General features: G+C 45.5%; 1 protein-coding gene and 1 long non-coding RNA gene across 51 annotated transcripts in view; both read left to right on the top strand.

The window, feature by feature from the left end:
* The window catches only part of iqch (IQ motif containing H), a 109,344-nt gene that overhangs the window by 5,317 nt on the left and 79,424 nt on the right, over positions 1-24,603 (top strand). The window contains exons 6-10 of the mRNA XM_052481086.1: positions 6,105-6,222; positions 9,494-9,625; positions 11,323-11,525; positions 14,316-14,537; positions 18,144-18,479. Of these exons, the coding sequence (XP_052337046.1) occupies positions 6,105-6,222; positions 9,494-9,625; positions 11,323-11,525; positions 14,316-14,537; positions 18,144-18,479 (1,011 nt within the window). The remainder of the gene's footprint in view (positions 1-6,104; positions 6,223-9,493; positions 9,626-11,322; positions 11,526-14,315; positions 14,538-18,143; positions 18,480-24,603) is intronic.
* On the top strand, positions 16,369-18,048 carry LOC127912185 (uncharacterized). 50 transcript variants are annotated; one of them, XR_008081315.1, is made up of 7 exons: positions 16,391-16,565; positions 16,608-16,691; positions 16,776-16,857; positions 17,024-17,565; positions 17,650-17,731; positions 17,774-17,813; positions 17,940-18,042. It is a non-coding gene; the product is annotated as an uncharacterized LOC127912185 (long non-coding RNA). The 50 variants fall into 50 exon arrangements; XR_008081312.1 differs by having other exon boundaries at positions 17,024-17,607; XR_008081313.1 differs by lacking the exon at positions 17,774-17,813 and having other exon boundaries at positions 17,024-17,607; positions 17,940-18,048.

The following is a 24,603-nucleotide window of genomic DNA, read 5'->3' as shown; positions in this document are numbered from 1 at the left end:
TGAAACACAGGAAGTTGTAAGAGTTGGCTGCTGTCACTGATACACAGGAAGTTGTAAGAGTTGGCTGCTGTCACTGATACACAGGAAGTTGTAAGAGTTGGCTGCTGTCACTGATACACAGGAAGTTGTAAGAGTTGGCTGCTGTCACTGATACACAGGAAGTTGTAAGAGTTGGCTGCTGTCACTGATACACAGGAAGTTGTAAGAGTTGGCTGCTGTCACTGAAACACAGGAAGTTGTAAGAGTTGGCTGCTGTCACTAAAACACAGGAAGTTTAAATAGTTGGCTACTGACACTGATACACAGGAAGTTGTAAGAGTTGGCTGCTGTCACTGATACACAGGAAGTTGTAAGAGTTGGCTGCTGTCACTGAAACACAGGAAGTTGTAAGAGTTGGCTGCTGTCACTGAAACACAGGAAGTTGTAAGAGTTGGCTGCTGTCACTGATACACAGGAAGTTGTAAGAGTTGGCTGCTGTCACTGATACACAGGAAGCTGTAAGAGTTGGCTGCTGTCACTGATACACAGGAAGCTGTAAGAGTTGGCTGCTGTCACTGATACACAGGAAGCTGTAAGAGTTGGCTGCTGTCACTGAGACACAGGAAGCTGTAATAGTTGGCTGCTGTCACTGAGACACAGGAAGTTGTAAGAGTTGGCTGCTGGAAGCGGAGACACAGGAAGTTGTAAGAGTTGGCTGCTGGAAGCGGAGACACAGGAAGTTGTAAGAGTTGGCTGCTGGAAGCTGAGACACAGGAAGCTGTAAGAGTTGGCTGCTGGAAGCGGAGACACAGGAAGCTGTAAGAGTTGGCTGCTGGAAGCTGAGACACAGGAAGCTGTAAGAGTTGGCTGCTGTCACTGATACACAGGAAGTTGTAAGAGTTGGCTGCTGTCACTGATACACAGGAAGCTGTAAGAGTTGGCTGCTGGAAGCTGAGACACAGGAAGCTGTAAGAGTTGGCTGCTGTCACTGATACACAGGAAGTTGTAAGAGTTGGCTGCTGGGAGCTGATACACAGGAAGTTGTAAGAGTTTGCTACTGTCACTGATACACAGGAAGTTGTAAGAGTTGGCTACTGTCACTGATACACAGGAAGCTGTAAGAGTTGACTACTGTCACTGATACACAGGAAGCTGTAAGAGTTGGCTACTGTCACTGATACACAGGAAGCTGTAAGAGTTGGCTACTGTCACTGATACACAGGAAACTGTAAGAGTTTGCTGCTGTCACTGAAACACAGGAAGTTGTAAGAGTTGGCTGCTGGAAGCGGAGACACAGGAAGTTGTAAGAGTTGGCTGCTGGAAGCGGAGACACAGGAAGTTGTAAGAGTTGGCTGCTGGACGCGGAGACACAGGAAGCTGTAAGAGTTGGCTGCTGGAAGCGGAGACACAGGAAGCTGTAAGAGTTGGCTGCTGGAAGCTGAGACACCGGAAGCTGTAAGAGTTGGCTGCTGGAAGCGGAGACACAGGAAGCTGTAAGAGTTGGCTGCTGGAAGCGGAGACACAGGAAGTTGTAAGAGTTGGCTGCTGGACGCGGAGACACAGGAAGCTGTAAGAGTTGGCTGCTGGAAGCGGAGACACAGGAAGCTGTAAGAGTTGGCTGCTGGAAGCGGAGACACCGGAGAGCAGCAGCTTGCAGAACATCAACATTCTCTGCAGGAACCCTGAGCTGCCTGATTGCTGTGATATGGGCTGGTGCTTTACAGCTGTCTCCGGACAGGAGAGGAGGAGGAAGAGTGGAGGAAGAGTGGAGGAGTGGGTACCTGGCTGCCTCCCTTCTGCATACCAATAAGACAAGACAGCTGTAGCCCGTAGATAAGCCTACCCTTTGGTAACCACTGGCTCTCTGCCCAGCCTGCTCTCTGCCTTCTCCTAAAACGTCAGGTGTGCCCAGGTCCTCTCCTCATGTCCTCCTCTCCTCCCCTGTTTCCCTGCCTGCCTGCCGGGGTGAAAACCAGCCTTTGCCTCCAGCCTGGATGTCAGATCGGTTGGTGCTGTCTTGCCATGCTAAACATAATGGAGATGGACACAAACATATCTGGACCCCAGGCTACCTTTCCACTGTGACACATCTGAAAAAAAGCTGTGTGACTTTGAGGAGAAGGGAGTCTCCCTGAGCACCTGGCTGCTGACAGCCTGGTCTGTCAGATAGCTCAATAATCTGAAGAGAAACAAGCAGGCTGAACATCAGGGCAAAATTCAGCAGGACACATCATTTTAGGAACTGTTCGAGATAGAAATATAGTACGTAGAACACACATGCCTCTCTGACCGTGTAGAACAAGGAATCATGTCGGATCTATTCTTGGTATTTCTCTCTGCAACTTTACGACAAGGTTTTGGCATCTGAACACGGCGAAGGTGGGAGTCTGGAGGAACAGACGTTAAGGCCAACTCATACAGGACAGATACAGGTTTACACGTGTTCTGCACGTTTTTAAAACCAAACCTGTTATGTTTCCACTGTTTTCTCCAAAGCATTGCCAGCGTTGTGATTGATTGCTGCAGGGGACTGTGGCTTTATTGGCCCGGTTTACATTATTGGCCCGGTTTACAATGTCATTCGCCTGTTCTGGTTAATGAATGCAGAGACATCTGTTGGTTGTAATCACAAGAGGCAAGTGTTTTGAGGCCGGTGTTTTGAGGCCGGTGTTTTGAGGCCGGTGTTTTGAGGCAGGTGTTTTGAGGCAGGTGTTTTGAGGCAGGTGTTTTGAGGCCGGTGTTTTGAGGCCGGTGTTTTGAGGCCGGTGTTTTGAGGCAGGTGTTTTGAGGCAGGTGTTTTGAGGCAGGTGTTTTGAGGCAGGTGTTTTGAGGCAGGTGTTTTGAGGCCGGTGTTTTGAGGCCGGTGTTTTGAGGCAGGTGTTTTGAGGCAGGTGTTTTGAGGCCGGTGTTTTGAGGCAGGTGTTTTGAGGCAGGTGTTTTGAGGCCGGTGTTTTGAGGCAGGTGTTTTGAGGCCGGTGTTTTGAGGCAGGTGTTTTGAGGCAGGTGTTTTGAGGCCAGTGTTTTGAGGCAGGTGTTTTGAGGCAGGTGTTTTGAGGCCAGTGTTTTGAGGCCTGTGTGAAGGAGAGGAACACGTTTATAGTCTTTCATCCCTTTGAAACATTCATCCCTTTGAAACATTCATCCCTTTGAAACATTCATCCCTTTAGTTCAAGTTTCAATGCAAGTCTGGTAACTTCTACAAGGATTGACAGGGAGGGACTAATGTCTACTGTATCACAGGGAGGGACTAATGTCTACTGTATCACAGGGAGGGACTAATGTCTACTGTATCACAGGGAGGGACTAATGTCTACTGTATCACAGGGAGGGACTAATGTCTACTGTATCACAGGGAGGGACTAATGTCTACTGTTACACAGGGAGGGACTAATGTCTACTGTATCACAGGGAGGGACTAATGTCTACTGTATCACAGGGAGGGACTAATGTCTACTGTATCACAGGGAGGGACTAATGTCTACTGTATCACAGGGAGGGACTAATGTCTACTGTATCACAGGGAGGGACTAATGTCTACTGTATCACAGGGAGGGACTAATGTCTACTGTATCACAGGGAGGGACTAATGTCTACTGTATCACAGGGAGGGACTAATGTCTACTGTTACACAGGGAGGGACTAATGTCTACTGTATCACAGGGAGGGACTAATGTCTACTGGTCCTTCTGTAGCTCAGTTGGTAGAGCATGGCGCTTGTAATGCCAGGGTAGTGGGTTCGATCCCCGGGACCACCCATACGTAGAATGTATGCACACATGACTGTAAGTCGCTTTGGATAAAAGCGTCTGCTAAATGGCATATATTATTATTACTGTATCACAGGGAGGGACTAATGTCTACTGTATCACAGGGAGGGACTAATGTCTACTGTTACACAGGGAGGGACTAATGTCTACTGTATCACAGGGAGGGACTAATGTCTACTGTATCACAGGGAGGGACTAATGTCTACTGTATCACAGGGAGGGACTAATGTCTACTGTTACACAGGGAGGGACTAATGTCTACTGTTACACAGGGAGGGACTAATGTCTACTGTATCACAGGGAGGGACTAATGTCTACTGTATCACAGGGAGGGACTAATGTCTACTGCTACACAGGGAGGGACTAATGTCTACTGTTACACAGGGAGGGACTAATGTCTACTGTACCACAGGGAGGGACTAATGTCTACTGTATCACAGGGAGGGACTAATGTCTACTGTTACACAGGGAGGGACTAATGTCTACTGTATCACAGGGAGGGACTAATGTCTACTGTTACACAGGGAGGGACTAATGTCTACTGTATCACAGGGAGGGACTAATGTCTACTGTATCACAGGGAGGGACTAATGTCTACTGCAACACAGGGAGGGACTAATGTCTACTGTTACACAGGGAGGGACTAATGTCTACTGTATCACAGGGAGGGACTAATGTCTACTGCTACACAGGGAGGGACTAATGTCTACTGCTACACAGGGAGGGACTAATGTCTACTGTATCACAGGGAGGGACTAATGTCTACTGTATCACAGGGAGGGACTAATGTCTACTGTATCACAGGGAGGGACTAATGTCTACTGCTACACAGGGAGGGACTAATGTCTACTGTATCACAGGGAGGGACTAATGTCTACTGTATCACAGGGAGGGACTAATGTCTACTGCTACACAGGGAGGGACTAATGTCTACTGTATCACAGGGAGGGACTAATGTCTACTGTATCACAGGGAGGGACTAATGTCTACTGCTACACAGGGAGGGACTAATGTCTACTGTATCACAGGGAGGGACTAATGTCTACTGTATCACAGGGAGGGACTAATGTCTACTGTATCACAGGGAGGGACTAATGTCTACTGTATATATATCACAGGGAGGGACTAATGTCTACTGTTACACAGGGAGGGACTAATGTCTACTGTATCACAGGGAGGGACTAATGTCTACTGTATCACAGGGAGGGACTAATGTCTACTGTATCACAGGGAGGGACTAATGTCTACTGTATCACAGGGAGGGACTAATGTCTACTGTTACACAGGGAGGGACTAATGTCTACTGTATCACAGGGAGGGACTAATGTCTACTGTTACACAGGGAGGGACTAATGTCTACTGTATCACAGGGAGGGACTAATGTCTACTGTTACACAGGGAGGGACTAATGTCTACTGTTACACAGGGAGGGACTAATGTACCACAGGGAGGGACTAATGTCTACTGTTACACAGGGAGGGACTAATGTCTACTGTTACACAGGGAGGGACTAATGTCTACTGTTACACAGGGAGGGACTAATGTCTACTGTACCACAGGGAGGGACTAATGTCTACTGTATCACAGGGAGGGACTAATGTCTACTGTTACACAGGGAGGGACTAATGTCTACTGTATCACAGGGAGGGACTAATGTCTACTGTTACACAGGGAGGGACTAATGTCTACTGTATCACAGGGAGGGACTAATGTCTACTGTATCACAGGGAGGGACTAATGTCTACTGTATCACAGGGAGGGACTAATGTCTACTGCTACACAGGGAGGGACTAATGTCTACTGCTACACAGGGAGGGACTAATGTCTACTGTATCACAGGGAGGGACTAATGTCTACTGCTACACAGGGAGGGACTAATGTCTACTGTATCACAGGGAGGGACTAATGTCTACTGTATCACAGGGAGGGACTAATGTCTACTGTATCACAGGGAGGGACTAATGTCTACTGCTACACAGGGAGGGACTAATGTCTACTGTATCACAGGGAGGGACTAATGTCTACTGCTACACAGGGAGGGACTAATGTCTACTGTATCACAGGGAGGGACTAATGTCTACTGCTACACAGGGAGGGACTAATGTCTACTGTATCACAGGGAGGGACTAATGTCTACTGTATCACAGGGAGGGACTAATGTCTACTTGGATGATACAGGGAGGGACTAATGTCTACTTGGATGATTTGGGCATATGCTCTCATTTAGGGTACTTCAGTTATCTGTGATGCCATATTTATATAATCTGGACATACCTTGCCAGCCCGCTATCACCTCTCTCAAGAAAACGTCTCAGTCAATAATAAAATGTAAAACATTGCCTTTGTTGTCGTCTCCAGGGGCCCACTCAAAGGGTAGTGACTGGTCCCACGGTGGGCAGTCTGGCTATAGTGCCAGGAGGAGCATGCAACAACCTTTACCTGGTACCACCTCTGTCTGAAGAAGACATGACAGCAGGTGATCATATACACACACCACTATCATTATCGTAGTCACATTATCACTATCACACTATCATTATCCCAACCACACTATCATTATCCCAACCACACTATCATTATCCCAACCACACGCCACTATCATTATCGTAGCCACATTATCACTATCACACTATCATTATCCCAACCACACTATCATTATCCCAACCACACGCCACTATCATTATCGTAGCCACATTATCACTATCACACTATCATTATCCCAACCACACTATCATTATCTCAACCACACTATCATTATCCCAACCACACGCCACTATCATTATCGTAGCCACATTATCACTATCACACTATCATTATCCCAACTACACTATCATTATCCCAACAACACTACCACTATCATTATCCCAACCACACGCCACTATCATTATCCCAACCACACACCACTATCATTATCGTAGCCACATTATCACACCCACACTATCATTATCCCAACCACACTACCACTATCATTATCCCAACCACACTACCACTATCATTATCCCAACCGCACTACCACTATCATTATCACAACCACACTATCATTATCCCAACCACACACCACTACCATTATCATAGCCACATTATCACAACCACACTATCATTATCCCAACCACACACCACTATCATTATCGTAGCCGCATTATCACAACCACACTATCATTATCCCAACCACACACCACTATCATTATCGTAGCCGCATTATCACAACCATACTATCATCCCAACCACACGCCACTATCATTATCGTAGCCGCATTATCACAACCACACTATCATTATCCCAACCACACTACCACTATCATTATCCCAACCACACTACCACTATCATTATCCCAACCACACTATCATTATCCCAACCACACACCACTATCATTATCATAGCCACATTATCACTATAACACTAGCATTATCCCAACCACACTGCCACTATCATTATCCCAACCACACTACCACTATCATTATCGCAAGCACACTATCATTATCCCAACCACACCACCAATATCATTATCCCAACCACACTACCACTATCATTATCCCAACCTCACTATCATTATCACAACTACATGATCATTATCCCAACCGCACTACCACTATCATTATCGCAGCCGCACTATCATTATCACAGCCACACTATCATTATCACAGCCCCACTATCATTATCATAGCACACTATCATTATCACAGCACACTATCATTATCACAGCACACTATCATTATCGCAGTCACACTATCATTATCACAGCCCCACTATCATTATCACAGCCCCACTATCATTATCACAGCCCCACTATCATTATCACAGCCCCACTATCATTATCACAGCCCCACTATCATTATCACAGCCCCACCATCATTATCACAGCCCCACTATCATTATCACAGCCACACTATCATTATCACAGCCACACTATCATTATCATTATCACAGCCCCACACTAATTATCGCAGCCACACTAGCATTATCACAGCCCCACTATCATTATCACATCCCCACTATCATTGTTGCAGCCACACTATCATTATCATTATCGCAGCCACACTAGCATTATCACAGCCCCACTATCATTATCACAGCTACACTATCATTATCGCAGTCGCACTATAACTATCATTATCATATCAGCACTGTCATTATCACTATCGATATGATATCCGCACTATCATTATCGCAGCCCCACTATCATTATCGCAGCCCCACTATCATTATCACATCCCCACTATCATTATCGCAGCCCTGCTATCATTATCGCAGCCACACTAGCATTATCACAGCCCCACTATCATTATAACAGCTACACTATCATTATCGCAGGCGCAGTATAACTATCATTATCATATCAGCACAGCCATTATCACTATCGATATGATATCCACACTATCATTATCGCAGCCCCACCATCATTATCACAGCCACACTATCATTGTCGCAGCCACACTATCATTATCATTATCGCAGCCCCACAATCATTATCACATCCACACTAGCATTATGACAGCCCCGCTATCATTATCACAGCTACACTATCATTATCGCAGTCGCACTATAACTATCATTATCATATCAGCACTGTTATTATCACTATCAATATGATATCCGCCACATCATTATCGCAGCCCCACTATCATTATCGCAGCCCCACTATCATTATCGCAGCCCCGCTATCATTATCGCAGCCACACTTTCATTATCACAGCCACACTATCATTATCACAGTCACACTATCATTATCTTAACCACACTATCATTATCGCAACCACACTATCACTCATTATCACAGCCACAGGGCCAGTATCACTATCATTATCATAGCAGCGCTGTCATTATCACTACCACAGCCACGCTATCATTATCGCTATCGCAGCCACACTATCATTATCGCTATCGCAACCCCACTATGACTATCACAGCCCCACTATCACTATCACAGCCACACTATCATTATCACATCAACACTATCATTATCACTATCACAGCCACACTATCATTATCTCAGCCCCACTATCATTATCGCAGCCGCACTATCATTATCACATCAACACTATCATTATCACTATCACAGCCACACTATCATTATCTCAGCCCCACTATCATTATCGCAGCCGCACTATCATTATCGCAACCACACTATCATTATCACAGCCCCACTATCATTATCACAGCCCCACTATCATTATCACAGCCCCACTATCATTATCGCAGCCCCACTATCATTATTGCAGCCCCACTATCATTATCACAGCCACACTATCACTATCACAGCCACACTATCATTATCACAGCCCCACTATCATTATCACAGCCACACTATCACTATCACAGCCACACTATCACTATCACAGCCACACTATCATTATCACAGCCACACTATCATTATCACAGCCACACTATCACTATCACAGCCACACTATCACTATCACAGCCACACTATCATTATCACAGCCACACTATCATTATCACAGCCACACTATCATTATCACAGCCACACTATCATTATCACAGCCACACTATCATTATCACAGCCCCACCATCATTATCACAGCCACACTATCATTATCGCAGCCCCACTATCATTATAATTTTTATAGCCACGCTCTCATTATCACTATCACAGCCACACTGTCATTATCATTGCCGTAACCACATGATCATTATCATTATCTCAGCCTGTCACTGATGGTATAGTCTGCTGTATTGATTGAGGTCTCATACATCGTTCTATCACATTGCCTGTTGCTGTGGTGTTGCAGGCATTGCCAGTCTACTGGAGAAGGGTTTAACCTCCTCAGAGAAGGGTTTAACCAAAGATCTGTTCTGGACTACTGTCCGCCCCACGGCTGCTCCGTTACACCGCAGAGAAGAGAGCTGCTCCTCCAAGATGGGTCAGTTCTTCATCGTTGTTTTACATGTTTTGTCCGTTTTGAGCAGACGCTCTCTTACCCAGAGCAACTTGCAGTATAGACATTTCATATGTTATTTTCTCCGTCCTGGTCACCCCCCCCGTGGGAATCAAACCCACAACCCCGGGGCGTTGCAAGAGCCGCACTCGGAACAACTGAGTCACACTTAAAACGTCCCGGAGTAGAGTAGGAGTGCTGATCTAAAATCAGTTTTAAAATATAGACACTTAAAATGACACTTAAAACGTCCCGGAGTAGAGTAGGAGTGCTGATCTAGAATCAGTTTTAAAATATAGACACTTAAAATGACACTTAAAACGTCCCGGAGTAGAGTAGGAGTGCTGATCTAGAATCAGTTTTAAAATAGAGACACATACAATGACACTTAAAACGTCCCGGAGTAGAGTAGGAGTGCTGATCTAGAATCAGTTTTGCCCTTTAGATTATAATGAATACAGGCCCTGCACCTAATCAGTACTGCTCTGTGGGCTCGACATCCGCCAATAGCCAGGGTGTTCATACTGCTCTGTGGGCTCGACGTCAGCCAATAGCCAGGGTGTTCATACTGCCTACCCTAGCTCTGAGTGTCTGAGTGTCTACCCTAGCTCTGAGTGTCTGAGTGTCTACCCTAGCTCTGAGTGTCTGAGTGTCTACCCTAGCTCTGAGTGTCTGAGTGTCTACCCTAGCTCTGAGTGTCTGAGTGTCTACCCTAGCTCTGAGTGTCTGAGTGTCTACCCTAGCTCTGAGTGTCTGAGTGTCTACCCTAGCTCTGAGTGTCTGAGTGTCTACCCTAGCTCTGAGTGTCTGGGTGTCTACCCTAGCTCTGAGTGTCTGAGTGTCTACCCTAGCTCTGAGTGTCTGAGTGTCTACACTAGCTCTGAGTGTCTACACTAGCTCTGAGTGTCTACCCTAGCTCTGAGTGTCTGAGTGTCTACCCTAGCTCTGAGTGTCTGAGTGTCTACACTAGCTCTGAGTGTCTGAGTGTCTACACTAGCTCTGAGTGTCTACCCTAGCTCTGAGTGTCTGAGTGTCTACCCTAGCTCTGAGTGTCTGAGTGTCTACACTAGCTCTGAGTGTCTGAGTGTCTACACTAGCTCTGAGTGTCTACACTAGCTCTGAGTGTCTACCCTAGCTCTGAGTGTCTGAGTGTCTACACTAGCTCTGAGTGTCTGAGTGTCTACACTAGCTCTGAGTGTCTGAGTGTCTACACTAGCTCTGAGTGTCTACCCTAGCTCTGAGTGTCTGAGTGTCTACCCTAGCTCTGAGTGTCTGAGTGTCTACCCTAGCTCTGAGTGTCTGAGTGTCTAACCTAGCTCTGAGTGTCTGAGTGTCTACCCTAGCTCTGAGTGTCTGAGTATCTACCCTAGCTCTGAGTGTCTGAGTGTCTAACCTAGCTCTAGGTGTCTACACTAGCTCTGAGTGTCTACCCTAGCTCTAGGTGTCTACACTAGCTCTGAGTGTCTACCCTAGCTCTAGGTGTCTACACTAGCTCTGAGTGTCTACCCTAGCTCTGAGTTTGCAGGTAGCTTGTAGTTTTGAAGAATGTTTTATTTGTAATGATTATGAAAGGTGGATGTTGTTGCTACTTTATAAATATTATCTACTGGATAAGGAAGTCTGCTACATGACAAACATGTATTTTTTTAAAACAGAATTTAAAGAAAATGTTTTCCCCTTAGCCCCGCCAGAGAAAACATCGTGGGGTCAGAAGGAATTGATCTGGGGCAAGGATCCTGGCCCCTCCCACGGTCACGTGGGAGGGGTCAGAGAACGCCCGTCCACCTGGACCATCCACACCCCGCCCGCCTCCGCCAACTCCAAGAGCTCCGAACACAGGCAAATGTCCCAGGGAGCCGTCCGGCTTGCACCCCTCAACCCTCAGGTTGGTACCTCCTGTCTCACCCCTCAACCCTCAGGTTGGTACCTCCTGTCTCACCCCTCAACCCTCAGGTTGGTACCTCCTGTCTCACCCCTCAACCCCCAGGTTGGTACCTCCTGTCTCACCCCTCAACCCTCAGGTTGGTACCTCCTGTCTCACCCCTCAACCCTCAGGTTGGTACCTCCTGTCTCACCCCTCAACCCTCAGGTTGGTACCTCCTGTCTCACCCCTCAACCCTCAGGTTGGTACCTCCTGTCTCACCCCTCAACCCTCAGGTTGGTACCTCCTGTTTCAACCCTCAGGTTGGTACCTCCTGTCTCACCCCTCAACCCTCAGGTTGGTACCTCCTGTCTCACCCCTCAACCCTCAGGTTGGTACCTCCTGTCTCACCCCTCAACCCTCAGGTTGGTACCTCCTGTCTCACCCCTCAACCCTCAGGTTGGTACCTCCTGTCTCACCCCTCAACCCTCAGGTTGGTACCTCCTGTCTCACCCCTCAGGTTGGTACCTCCTGTCTCACCCCTCAACCCTCAAGTTGGTACCTCCTGTCTCACCCCTCAACCCTCAGGTTGGTACCTCCTGTCTCACCCCTCAACCCTCAGGTTGGTATCTCCTGTCTCACCCCTCAACCCCCAGGTTGGTACCTCCTGTCTCACCCCTCAACCCTCAGGTTGGTACCTCCTGTCTCACCCCTCAACCCTCAGGTTGGTACCTCCTGTCTCACCCCTCAACCCTCAGGTTGGTACCTCCTGTCTCACCCCTCAACCCTCAGGTTGGTACCTCCTGTCTCACCCCTCAACCCTCAGGTTGGTACCTCCTGTCTCACCCCTCAACCCTCAGGTTGGTACCTCCTGTCTCACCCCTCAACCCTCAGGTTGGTACCTCCTGTCTCACCCCTCAACCCTCAGGTTGGTACCTCCTGTCTCACCCCTCAGGTTGGTACCTCCTGTCTCACCCCTCAGGTTGGTACCTCCTGTCTCACCCCTCAACCCTCAGGTTGGTACCTCCTGTCTCACCCCTCAACCCTCAGGTTGGTATCTCCTGTCTCACCCCTCAACCCCCAGGTTGGTACCTCCTGTCTCACCCCTCAACCCTCAGGTTGGTACCTCCTGTCTCACCCCTCAACCCTCAGGTTGGTACCTCCTGTCTCACCCCTCAACCCTCAGGTTGGTACCTCCTGTCTCACCCCTCAACCCTCAGGTTGGTACCTCCTGTCTCACCCCTCAACCCCCAGGTTGGTACCTCCTGTCTCACCCCTCAACCCCCAGGTTGGTACCTCCTGTCTCACCCCTCAACCCCCAGGTTGGTACCTCCTGTCTCACCCCTCAACCCCCAGGTTGGTACCTCCTGTCTCACCCCTCAACCCCCAGGTTGGTACCTCCTGTTTCACCCCTCAACCCCCAGGTTGATACCCCCTGTCTCACCCCTCAACCCCCAGGTTGGTACCTCCTGTCTCACCCCTCAACCCCCAGGTTGGTACCTCCTGTCTCACCCCTCAACCCCCAGGTTGGTACCTCCTGTTTCACCCCTCAACCCCCAGGTTGATACCCCTGTCTCACCCCTCAACCCCCAGGTTGGTACCTCCTGTTTCACCCCTCAACTCTCAGGTTGATACCCCCTGTCTCACCCCTCAACCCCCAGGTTGGTACCTCCTGTCTCACCCCTCAACCCCCAGGTTGGTACCTCCTGTCTCACCCCTCAACCCCCAGGTTGGTACCTCCTGTCTCACCCCTCAACCCCCAGGTTGGTACCTCCTGTTTCACCCCTCAACCCTCAGGTTGGTACCTCCTGTCTCACCCCTCAACCCCCAGGTTGGTACCTCCTGTTTCACCCCTCAACCCCCAGGTTGATACCCCCTGTCTCACCCCTCAACCCCCAGGTTGGTACCTCCTGTTTCACCCCTCAACCCCCAGGTAACTAGCTTGGACCTCGTCTCTTGTGACTAGGGTTGCAAAATTCTACTTGTCACCAGAGTAAGGAAACTGTCCTTTTAAGAGACCTAAGCGAGATTTGCTACCACCTCGCAGCAAAACATTTTAGTGGCCCCGCTCTTGATGGTGGAGAGAGAATAAAAATAAAATAAAAAGTTAATTATCTGCAATTTTGTCATGGGGCATAGAGAAAATTGTTCAGTTTTAAAGCAATTTTTCTGCAATTCAACACATTTTTGCCGTGGGGAAGAGATAATTGTTTCCTGCAATTCTACACATTTCACAATTGGGTGGATATAACTTTTTGATGTTTTAAAGCTGATTTCCTGCAATTCTGCACATTTTGTAATGCCATGCCATGTTAATATGATATCTGAGTCAGAGTGACTAACTAAACCAATGGGGGTTCCCCTGGAGGTCAGATGTTTCATTGTTTCAATGTTCAGATGTTCCGATGTTCCGATGTTCCGATGTTCAGATGTTCAGATGTTCCGATGTTCAGATGTTCCGATGATCAGATGTTCCGATGTTCAGATGTTCAGATGTTCCGATGTTCCGATGTTCAGATGTTCAGATGTTCCGATGTTCAGATGTTCAGATGTTCCGATGTTCCGATGTTCAGATGTTCAGATGTTCAGATGTTCAGATGTTCCGATGTTCAGATGTTCAGATGTTCCGATGTTCAGATGTTCCGATTTTCAGATGTTCAGATGTTCCGATGATCAGATGTTCAGATGTTCCGATGTTCAGATGTTCAGATGTTCCGATGTTCAGATGTTCCGATGATCAGATGTTCAGATGTTCCGATGTTCCGGTGTTTGCTTCTCTCTTCCATAATCCAGTAGTGTTTTGTCTCTCTCCAGTGTCTCCCTGCTCTGGCTTCCATATCCATCAGTAAGTTGTCCTTCACCATCCTGGAGGGCCACATCAACCCTATGGCCCCAGACTTCTGCCGCTTCAAGCAGCACTACTGTCTGTGCTGGGGCCTGCTGGTGGAGCTGTTGTCGGGGCTGGGGAGTCTTCTGAGGCGCTATGCTGTCCCCATGGCCAGGGTCGACGGAGAGAGGCTGGTACAGCTGGCACAGGTGGGTGGGGGTGACTGTGTGTGACGTGGGTGGGGGTGACTGTGTGTGTGTGTGTGTGTGTGTGTGTGTGTGTGTGTGTGTGTGTGTGTGTGTGTGTGTGTGTGTGTGTGTGTGTGTGTGTGTGTGTGTGTGTGTGTGTGTGTGTGTGTGTGTGTGTGTGTGTGTGTGTGTGTGTGTGTGTGTGTGTGAGCTGTCCAGTGAGATTGAACTTCACTCATCTTTACTAGTTTTCCCCTTTACAGAGTTTCCAACGTTTTCTTCTACTGTGGAAGTTGTGAATGAAATCAACATAATGTAAACCAATCTGACTACTCCCGACCTAGTCTGTGAATTTATAAACCAATCTGACTACTTCAGACTTAGTCTGTGAATTTATAAACCAATCTGACTACTCCCGACCTAGTCTGTGAATTTATAAACCAATCTGACTACTTCAGACTTAGTCTGTGAATTTATAAACCAATCTGACTACTTCAGACTTAGTCTGTGAATTTATAAACCAATCTGACTACTTCAGACTTAGTCTGTGAATTTATAAACTAATCTGACTACTTCAGACTTAGTCTGTGAATTTATAAACCAATCTGACTACTCCAGACCTAGTCTGTGAATTTATAAACCAATCTGACTACTTCAGACTTAGTCTGTGAATTTATAAACCAATCTGACTACTTCAGACTTAGTCTGTGAATTTATAAACCAATCTGACTACTCCAGACCTAGTCTGTGAATTTATAAACCAATCTGACTACTTCAGACTTAGTCTGTGAATTTATAAACTAATCTGACTACTTCAGACCTAGTCTGTGAATTTATAAACCAATCTGACTACTCCAGACCTAGTCTGTGAATTTATAAACCAATCTGACTACTTCAGACTTAGTCTGAATTTATAAACCAATCTGACTACTTCAGACTTAGTCTGAATTTATAAACCAATCTGACTACTCCAGACCTAGTCTGTGAATGTATAAACCAATCTGACTACTTCAGACCTAGTCTGTGAATTTATAAACCAATCTGACTACTTCAGACCTAGTCTGTGAATTTATAAACCAATCTGACTACTCCAGACTTAGTCTGTGAATTTATAAACCAATCTGACTACTTCAGACTTAGTCTGTGAATTTATAAACTAATCTGACTACTTCAGACTTAGTCTGTGAATTTATAAACCAATCTGACTACTTCAGACTTAGTCTGTGAATTTATAAACTAATCTGACTACTTCAGACTTAGTCTGTGAATTTATAAACCAATCTGACTACTTCAGACTTAGTCTGTGAATTTATAAACCAATCTGACTACTTCAGACTTAGTCTGTGAATTTATAAACTAATCTGACTACTCCAGACCTAGTCTGTGAATTTATAAACTAATCTGACTACTTCAGACTTAGTCTGTGAATTTATAAACTAATCTGACTACTCCAGACTTAGTCTGTGAATTTATAAACTAATCTGACTACTCCAGACCTAGTCTGTGAATTTATAAACCAATCTGACTACTCCAGACCTAGTCTGTGAATTTATAAACTAATCTGACTACATCGGAGGAGGATTGTATTGCGTTGTGGTGAGTAGACGGGCTTGTTTTGAGATCGAAGCACAGGGCTGCTCGTGTTCTTATTCTTCACTAGTTAATTAAGCCCCTTCTCATGTAATGCAGGCCTACATGGAGCACCACACATCGGCTGCTACTGTAGGTTGAATGATAGAACAGCTATTTCCATGTTAAAATATTATGGGATGTTTTTTTCTCCATTGTTTTTGATGGTAGGCCACTCTGGTAGGCCGTACATTATGATCAAATAGCCACAGTAGCCTACTTGACCACTGTTAAAACTGTAACTTAAAGCGGCTACAGCCTCAGTGTTCACAGTAAAACTGTAACTTAAAGCAGGTACAGCCTCAGTGTTCACAGTAAAACTGTAACTTAAAGCAGGTAGAGCCTCAGTGTTCACAGTAAAACTGTAACTTAAAGCAGGTACAGCCTCAGTGTTCACAGTAAAACTGTAACTTAAAGCAGGTAGAGCCTCAGTGTTCACAGTAAAACTGTAACTTAAAGCAGGTACAGCCTCAGTGTTCACAGTAAAACTGTAACTTAAAGCAGGTAGAGCCTCAGTGTTCACAGTAAAACTGTAACTTAAAGCAGGTAGAGCCTCAGTGTTCACAGTAAAACTGTAACTTAAAGCAGGTACAGCCTCAGTGTTCACAGTAAAACTGTAATTTAAAGCAGGTACAGCCTCAGTGTTCACAGTAAAACTGTAACTTAGTGGGTACAGCCTCAGTGTTCACAGTAAAACTGTAACTTAAAGCAGGTAGAGCCTCAGTGTTCACAGTAAAACTGTAACTTAAAGCAGGTACAGCCTCAGTGTTCACAGTAAAACTGTAACTTAGTGGGTACAGCCTCAGTGTTCACAGTAAAACTGTAACTTAAAGCAGGTACAGCCTCAGTGTTCACAGTAAAACTGTAACTTAAAGCAGGTACAGCCTCAGTGTTCACAGTAAAACTGTAACTTAAAGCAGGTACAGCCTCAGTGTTCACAGTAAAACTGTAACTTAAAGCGGGTACAGCCTCAGTGTTCACAGTAAAACTGTAACTTAAAGCAGGTACAGCCTCAGTGTTCACAGTAAAACTGTAACTTAAAGCAGGTACAGCCTCAGTGTTCACAGTAAAACTGTAACTTAAAGCAGGTACAGCCTCAGTGTTCACAGTAAAACTGTAACTTAGTGGGTACAGCCTCAGTGTTCACAGTAAAACTGTAACTTAAAGCAGGTAGAGCCTCAGTGTTCACAGTAAAACTGTAACTTAAAGCAGGTACAGCCTCAGTGTTCACAGTAAAACTGTAACTTAAAGCAGGTACAGCCTCAGTGTTCACAGTAAAACTGTAACTTAAAGCGGGTACAGCCTCAGTGTTCACAGTAAAACTGTAACTTAAAGCAGGTACAGCCTCAGTGTTCACAGTAAAACTGTAACTTAAAGCAGGTACAGCCTCAGTGTTCACAGTAAAACTGTAACTTAGTGGGTACAGCCTCAGTGTTCACAGTAAAACTGTAACTTAAAGCAGGTAGAGCCTCAGTGTTCACAGTAAAACTGTAACTTAAAGCAGGTACAGCCTCAGTGTTCACAGTAAAACTGTAACTTAGTGGGTACAGCCTCAGTGTTCACAGTAAAACTGTAACTTAAAGCAGGTAGAGCCTCAGTGTTCACAGTAAAACTGTAACTTAAAGCAGGTACAGCCTCAGTGTTCACAGTAAAACTGTAACTTAGTGGGTACAGCCTCAGTGTTCACAGTAAAACTGTAATTTAAAGCAGGTACAGCCTCAGTGTTCACAGTAAAACTGTAACTTAAAGCAGATACAGCCTCAGTGTTCACAGTAAAACTGTAACTTAAAGCAGGTACAGCCTCAGTGTTCACAGTAAAACTGTAACTTAAAGCGGGTACAGCCTCAGTGTTCACAGTAAAACTGTAACTTAAAGCAGGTACAGCCTCAGTGTTCACAGTAAATTTGCCCTGAATTTTCACAACGTTCAGGTTTGCGCACAGCAGAAGGTTTCATTGGCGCTCTCCCATTACGGATCACTGTCCCTGTTCTTCTCCAGGGCGGGGATCTGGACTGGGCCGTAGGAGGAGGAGGCAGTAGCTCGGTGGAGCGTCTCCTCTCGGTGATAGAGAACAGAGAGGAGGTTTGGGACCTGGTGCACCGACCAGGGCAGCGCTACCGGGGGGAGGGAGGCACGGAGGCTGCCGCGATACGGATCCAGAGCTGCTGGAGGCGCCACTGGGCCCGCAACGCCTACCTGCGCCACCGCCAGAGGAAGTGGGCGGCAGGGACCATCGCGATCTCCTGGCTGATGCACGCTCAACTGGGCCGCGTCAGGAAGAGCCTGCAGGAGAGCAAGAGGACACACCTGGATAACTACCGCATCAGGGGCCAGGTCTGTCTGTCCGTCCGTCCGTCTGTCATACCCAGATGCTCTCCCAGTCATATTACCCCTCTGACTGAGCAGAGAATCCTCTGTACCCTTGATAGTCTGACATCTCAGTTAAACGTCTGTTTTGATATAACAGCACTATGTAACTTCAGATGCTCTGTCTCTGTCTGTGTCTCTGTCTGTGTCTGTATCTCTGTCTGTATCTCTGTGTCTCTGTCTGTGTCTCTGTCTGTCTGTGCCTGTCTGTCTGTGACTGTCTGTGACTGTCTGTGACTGTCTGTGTCTCTGTCTGTCTGTGCCTGTGTCTGTCTGTGACTGTCTGTCTGTGACTGTCTGTCTGTGACTGTCTGTGACTGTCTGTGACTGTCTGTGTCTCTGTCTGTTTGTATTTGTATCTCTGTATGTGCCTGTGTCTCTGTCTGTATCTGTGTCTGTGACTCTGTCTGTGTCTCTGAATGTGTTGGTGTCTCTGTCTGTGTCTCTATCTCTGTCTCTGAATATGTCTGTGTTTCTGTCTGTGTCTCTGTCTCTGTCTGTGTCTCTGTCTCTGTCTGTGTCTGTGTCTCTGAATGTGTCTGTGTCTCTGTCTCTGTCTGTGTCTCTGTCTCTGTCTGTGTCTGTGTCTCTGAATGTGTCTGTGTTTCTGTCTGTGTCTCTGAATATGTCTGTGTTTCTGTCTGTGTCTCTGAATGTGTCTGTGTCTCTGAATATGTCTGTGTTTCTGTCTGTGTCTCTGTCTCTGTCTGTGTCTCTGTCTCTGTCTGTGTCTGTGTCTCTGAATGTGTCTGTGTTTCTGTCTGTGTCTCTGAATATGTCTGTGTTTCTGTCTGTGTCTCTGAATGTGTCTGTGTCTCTGAATATGTCTGTGTTTCTGTCTCTGTCTCTGAATGTGTCTGTGTCTCTGTCCATGTCTCTGTCTCTGAATGTGTCTGTGTCTCTGTCTGTGTCTCTGAATGTGTCTGTGTCTCTGTCTCTGTCTCTGAATGTGTCTGTGTCTCTGTCCCTGTATGTGTCTGTGTCTCTGTCTGTGTCTCTGAATGTGTCTGTGTCTCTGTCTGTGTCTCTGAATGTGTCTGTGTCTCTGTCTCTGTCTCTGAATGTGTCTGTGTCTCTGTCCCTGTCTCTGTCTCTGAATGTGTCTGTGTCTGTGTCTCTGTCTGTGTCTCTGTCCCTGTCTCTGTCTCTGAATGTGTCTGTGTCTCTGAATGTGTCTGTGTCTCTGTCTGTGTCTCTGAATGTGTCTCTGTCTGTGTCAGTGCATCATATCCATCTCTCCTGTCAGTCCGTCTCTGTGTCGTGACTTGACTTTTACATTAATCTGAAGACTGTTATTTATCTAATTAACTAAGTATGTTTAATTGTTACCCGATTTAAATGAATCATGTAACAATGAACTCATTAGGATCTGGGGCACCACGGGAGCGGTTCTTTAAAGAGGTCCCTAATTAAACCCTAAAAGGTCTTTACCTATCACATCTGTAAACAGTCAATTTATTTATCATAACCTCGTATCATATCATCATTCTGAACAGTTGTAACCTCCTTGTATCTGCAAAAACCCCAGCCTTCATTACTACACAAATTGGTTTAATTATCTATTTACTACCTAATTACAGTGCCTTTGCAAAAATATTCATCCTCCTTGGCGTTTTTTCCTTTTTTGTTGCATTTCAACCTGTAATTTAAATGGATTTTTATTTGGATTTCATGTAATGGACATACACGAAATAGTCCAAATTGATGAAGTGAAATGAAAAACATGACTTGGTGCGTGCAAACCATAAGATCTGGTGGACTTTATTTAAGTGTCACATGATCTGTCACATGATCTGTCACATGATCTGTCACATGATCTCAGTATATATATATATATCTGTTCTGAAAGGCCCCAGAGTCTGTAATACCACTAAGCAAGGGGCACCACCAAGCAAGAGGCACCATGAAGACCAAGGAGCTCTCCAAACAGGTCAGGGACAAAGTTGTGGAGAAGTACAGATCAGGGTTGGGTTATAAAAAAATATCTGACATTTTTAACATCTCACAGAGCACCAATTAAATCCATTGTTAAAAAATTCAAAGAATATGGCACCACAACGAACCTGACGAGAGGGCCGTCCACCAAAACTCACGGACCAGGCAAGGAGAGCATTAATCAGAGAGGAAACAAAGAGACCAAAGATAACGCTGAAGGAGCTGCAAAACTCCACAACGGAGATTGGAGTATCTGTCCATGGGACCACTTTAAGCCGTACACTCCACAGAGCTGGGCTTTATGGAAGAGTGGCCAGAAAAAAAAGCCATTGCTTAAAGAAAAAAATAAGCAAACACGTTTGGTGTTCGCCAAAAGGCATATGGGAGACTCCCCAAACATATGGAAGAAGGTACTCTGGTCAGATGAGACTACAATTTTTTGGCCATCAACGGAAATTAGATGTCTGGCGCAAACCCAACTCCTCTCATCACCCCGAGAACACCATCCTCACAGTGAAGCATGGTGGTGGCAGCATCATGCTGTGGGGATGTTTTTCATCAGCAGAGACTGGGAAACTGGTCAGAATTGAAGGGATGATGGATGGTGATAAATACAGGGAAATTCTTGAAGGAAACCTGTTTCAGTCTTCCAGAGATTTGAGACTGGGACAGAGGTTCACCTTCCAGCAGGACAATGACCCTAAGCATACTGCTAAAGCAACATTCGAGTGGTATAAGGGGAAACATGTAAATGTCTTGGAATGGCCTACTCAAAGCCCAGACCTCAATCCTATTGAGAATCTGTGGTATGACTTAGATTGCTGTATACCAGCGGGAACCCATCCAACTTGAAGGAGCTGGAGCAGTTTTGCCTTGAAGAATGGGCAAACATCCCAGTGGCTAGATGTGCCAAGCTTACAGAGACATACCCCCAGGAGACTTGCAGCTGTAATTGCTGCAAAACGTGGCTCTACAAAGTATTGTATTACTTCTTGTTTGTTTCACAATAAAAAATATTTTGCATCTTCAAAGTGGCATGTTGTGTAAATGAAATGAAACCCCCCATCTTCAAAGTGGCATGTTGTGTAAATGAAATTAAACCCCCCATCTTCAAAGTGGTAGGCATGTTGTGTAAATTAAATGAAACCCCCCATCTTCAAAGTGGTAGGCATGTTGTGTAAATGAAATGAAACCCCCCATCTTCAAAGTGGTAGGCATGTTGTGTAAATGAAATGAAACCCCCCATCTTCAAAGTGGCAGGCATGTTGTGTAAATTAAATGAAACCCCCCATCTTCAAAGTGGTAGGCATGTTGTGTAAATGAAATGAAACCCCCCATCTTCAAAGTGGTAGGCATGTTGTGTAAATGAAATGAAACCCCCCATCTTCAAAGTGGTAGGCATGTTGTGTAAATGAAATGAAACCCCCCATCTTCAAAGTGGCATGTTGTGTAAATGAAATGAAACCCCCCATCTTCAAAGTGGTAGGCATGTTGTGTAAATGAAATGAAACCCCCCATCTTCAAAGTGGTAGGCATGTTGTGTAAATGAAATGAAACCCCCCATCTTCAAAGTGGTAGGCATGTTGTGTAAATGAAATGAAACCCCCCATCTTCAAAGTGGCATGTTGTGTAAATGAAATGAAACTCCCCATCTTCAAAGTGGTAGGCATGTTGTGTAAATGAAATGAAACCCCCCATCTTCAAAGTGGTAGGCATGTTGTGTAAATGAAATGAAACCCCCATCTTCAAAGTGGTAGGCATGTTGTGTAAATGAAATGAAACCCCCCATCTTCAAAGTGGTAGGCATGTTGTGTAAATGAAATGAAACCCCCCATCTTCAAAGTGGCATGTTGTGTAAATGAAATGAAACCCCCCATCTTCAAAGTGGTAGGCATGTTGTGTAAATGAAATGAAACCCCCATCTTCAAAGTGGCAGGCATGTTGTGTAAATTAAATGAAACCCCCATCTTCAAAGTGGTAGGCATGTTGTGTAAATGAAATGAAACCCCCCATCTTCAAAGTGGTAGGCATGTTGTGTAAATGAAATGAAACCCCCCATCTTCAAAGTGGTAGGCATGTTGTGTAAATGAAATGAAACCCCCATCTTCAAAGTGGCATGTTGTGTAAATGAAATGAAACCCCCCATCTTCAAAGTGGTAGGCATGTTGTGTAAATGAAATGAAACCCCCCATCTTCAAAGTGGTAGGCATGTTGTGTAAATGAAATGAAACCCCCCATCTTCAAAGTGGTAGGCATGTTGTGTAAATGAAATGAAACCCCCCATCTTCAAAGTGGCATGTTGTGTAAATGAAATGAAACCCCCCATCTTCAAAGTGGTAGGCATGTTGTGTAAATGAAATGAAACCCCCCATCTTCAAAGTGGTAGGCATGTTGTGTAAATGAAATGAAACCCCCCATCTTCAAAGTGGTAGGCATGTTGTGTAAATGAAATGAAACCCCCCATCTTCAAAGTGGTAGGCATGTTGTGTAAATGAAATGAAACCCCCCATCTTCAAAGTGGCATGTTGTGTAAATGAAATGAAACCCCCCATCTTCAAAGTGGTAGGCATGTTGTGTAAATGAAATGAAACCCCCCATCTTCAAAGTGGTAGGCATGTTGTGTAAATGAAATGAAACCCCCCATCTTCAAAGTGGTAGGCATGTTGTGTAAATGAAATGAAACCCCCATCTTCAAAGTGGTAGGCATGTTGTGTAAATGAAATGAAACCCCCCATCTTCAAAGTGGTAGGCATGTTGTGTAAATGAAATGAACCCCCCATCTTCAAAGTGGTAGGCATGTTGTGTAAATGAAATGAAACCCCCATCTTCAAAGTGGCATGTTGTGTAAATGAAATGAAACCCCCCAACTTCAAAGTGGCAGGCATGTTGTGTAAATGAAATGAAACCCCCCATCTTCAAAGTGGTAGGCATGTTGTGTAAATGAAATGAAACCCCCCATCTTCAAAGTGGCATGTTGTGTAAATGAAATGAAACCCCCCATCTTCAAAGTGGTAGGCATGTTGTGTAAATGAAATGAAACCCCCCATCTTCAAAGTGGCATGTTGTGTAAATGAAATGAAACCCCGATCTTCAAAGTGGTAGGCATGTTGTGTAAATGAAATGAAACCCCCCATCTTCAAAGTGGCATGTTGTGTAAATGAAATGAAACCCCCCATCTTCAAAGTGGTAGGCATGTTGTGTAAATGAAATGAAACCCCCCATCTTCAAAGTGGCATGTTGTGTAAATGAAATGAAACCCCCCATCTTCAAAGTGGTAGGCATGTTGTGTAAATGAAATGAAACCCCCCATCTTCAAAGTGGCATGTTGTGTAAATGAAATGAAACCCCCCATCTTCAAAGTGGTAGGCATGTTGTGTAAATGAAATGAAACCCCCCATCTTCAAAGTGGCATGTTGTGTAAATGAAATGAAACCCCCCATCTTCAAAGTGGTAGGCATGTTGTGTAAATGAAATGAAACCCCCCATCTTCAAAGTGGTAGGCATGTTGTGTAAATGAAATGAAACCCCCCATCTTCAAAGTGGTAGGCATGTTGTGTAAATGAAATGAAACCCCCCATCTTCAAAGTGGTAGGCATGTTGTGTAAATGAAATGAAACCCCCCATCTTCAAAGTGGTAGGCATGTTGTGTAAATGAAATGAAACCCCCCATCTTCAAAGTGGTAGGCATGTTGTGTAAATGAAATGAAACCCCCCATCTTCAAAGTGGTAGGCATGTTGTGTAAATGAAATGAAACCCCCCATCTTCAAAGTGGTAGGCATGTTGTGTAAATGAAATGAAACCCCCCATCTTCAAAGTGGCATGTTGTGTAAATGAAATGAAACCCCTCCCCCAAAAATCTATTTTAATTTCAGGTTGTAAGAAAACAAAATAGGAAAAATACCAAGGGGGTGAATACTTTCGCAAGTAAATGGGAACACAGGCTAAACACACACACTCTGAATCGGTTATCGACTTGAGACTTAATCCGTTGAAAACAGATCCCTAGCGGAATGACAACAAAATGGACACTCGTTAAAGAAGAGAGAGAGAGAGAGAGAGGGACAGAGACACTTAACATTGCCACATTCAGAAACTACTCTCACCTACAATGACCATTAACTGTGCACACGATCCTCCGCCCGCTTTGAGCAAGAA

Source organism: Oncorhynchus keta, chromosome 26 (assembly GCF_023373465.1).
Source record: "Oncorhynchus keta strain PuntledgeMale-10-30-2019 chromosome 26, Oket_V2, whole genome shotgun sequence".
NCBI lineage: Eukaryota > Metazoa > Chordata > Actinopteri > Salmoniformes > Salmonidae > Oncorhynchus > Oncorhynchus keta.
The sequence above is the reverse complement of the archived record's forward strand: the minus strand, read 5'-3'. Positions and strand labels throughout refer to the sequence as shown.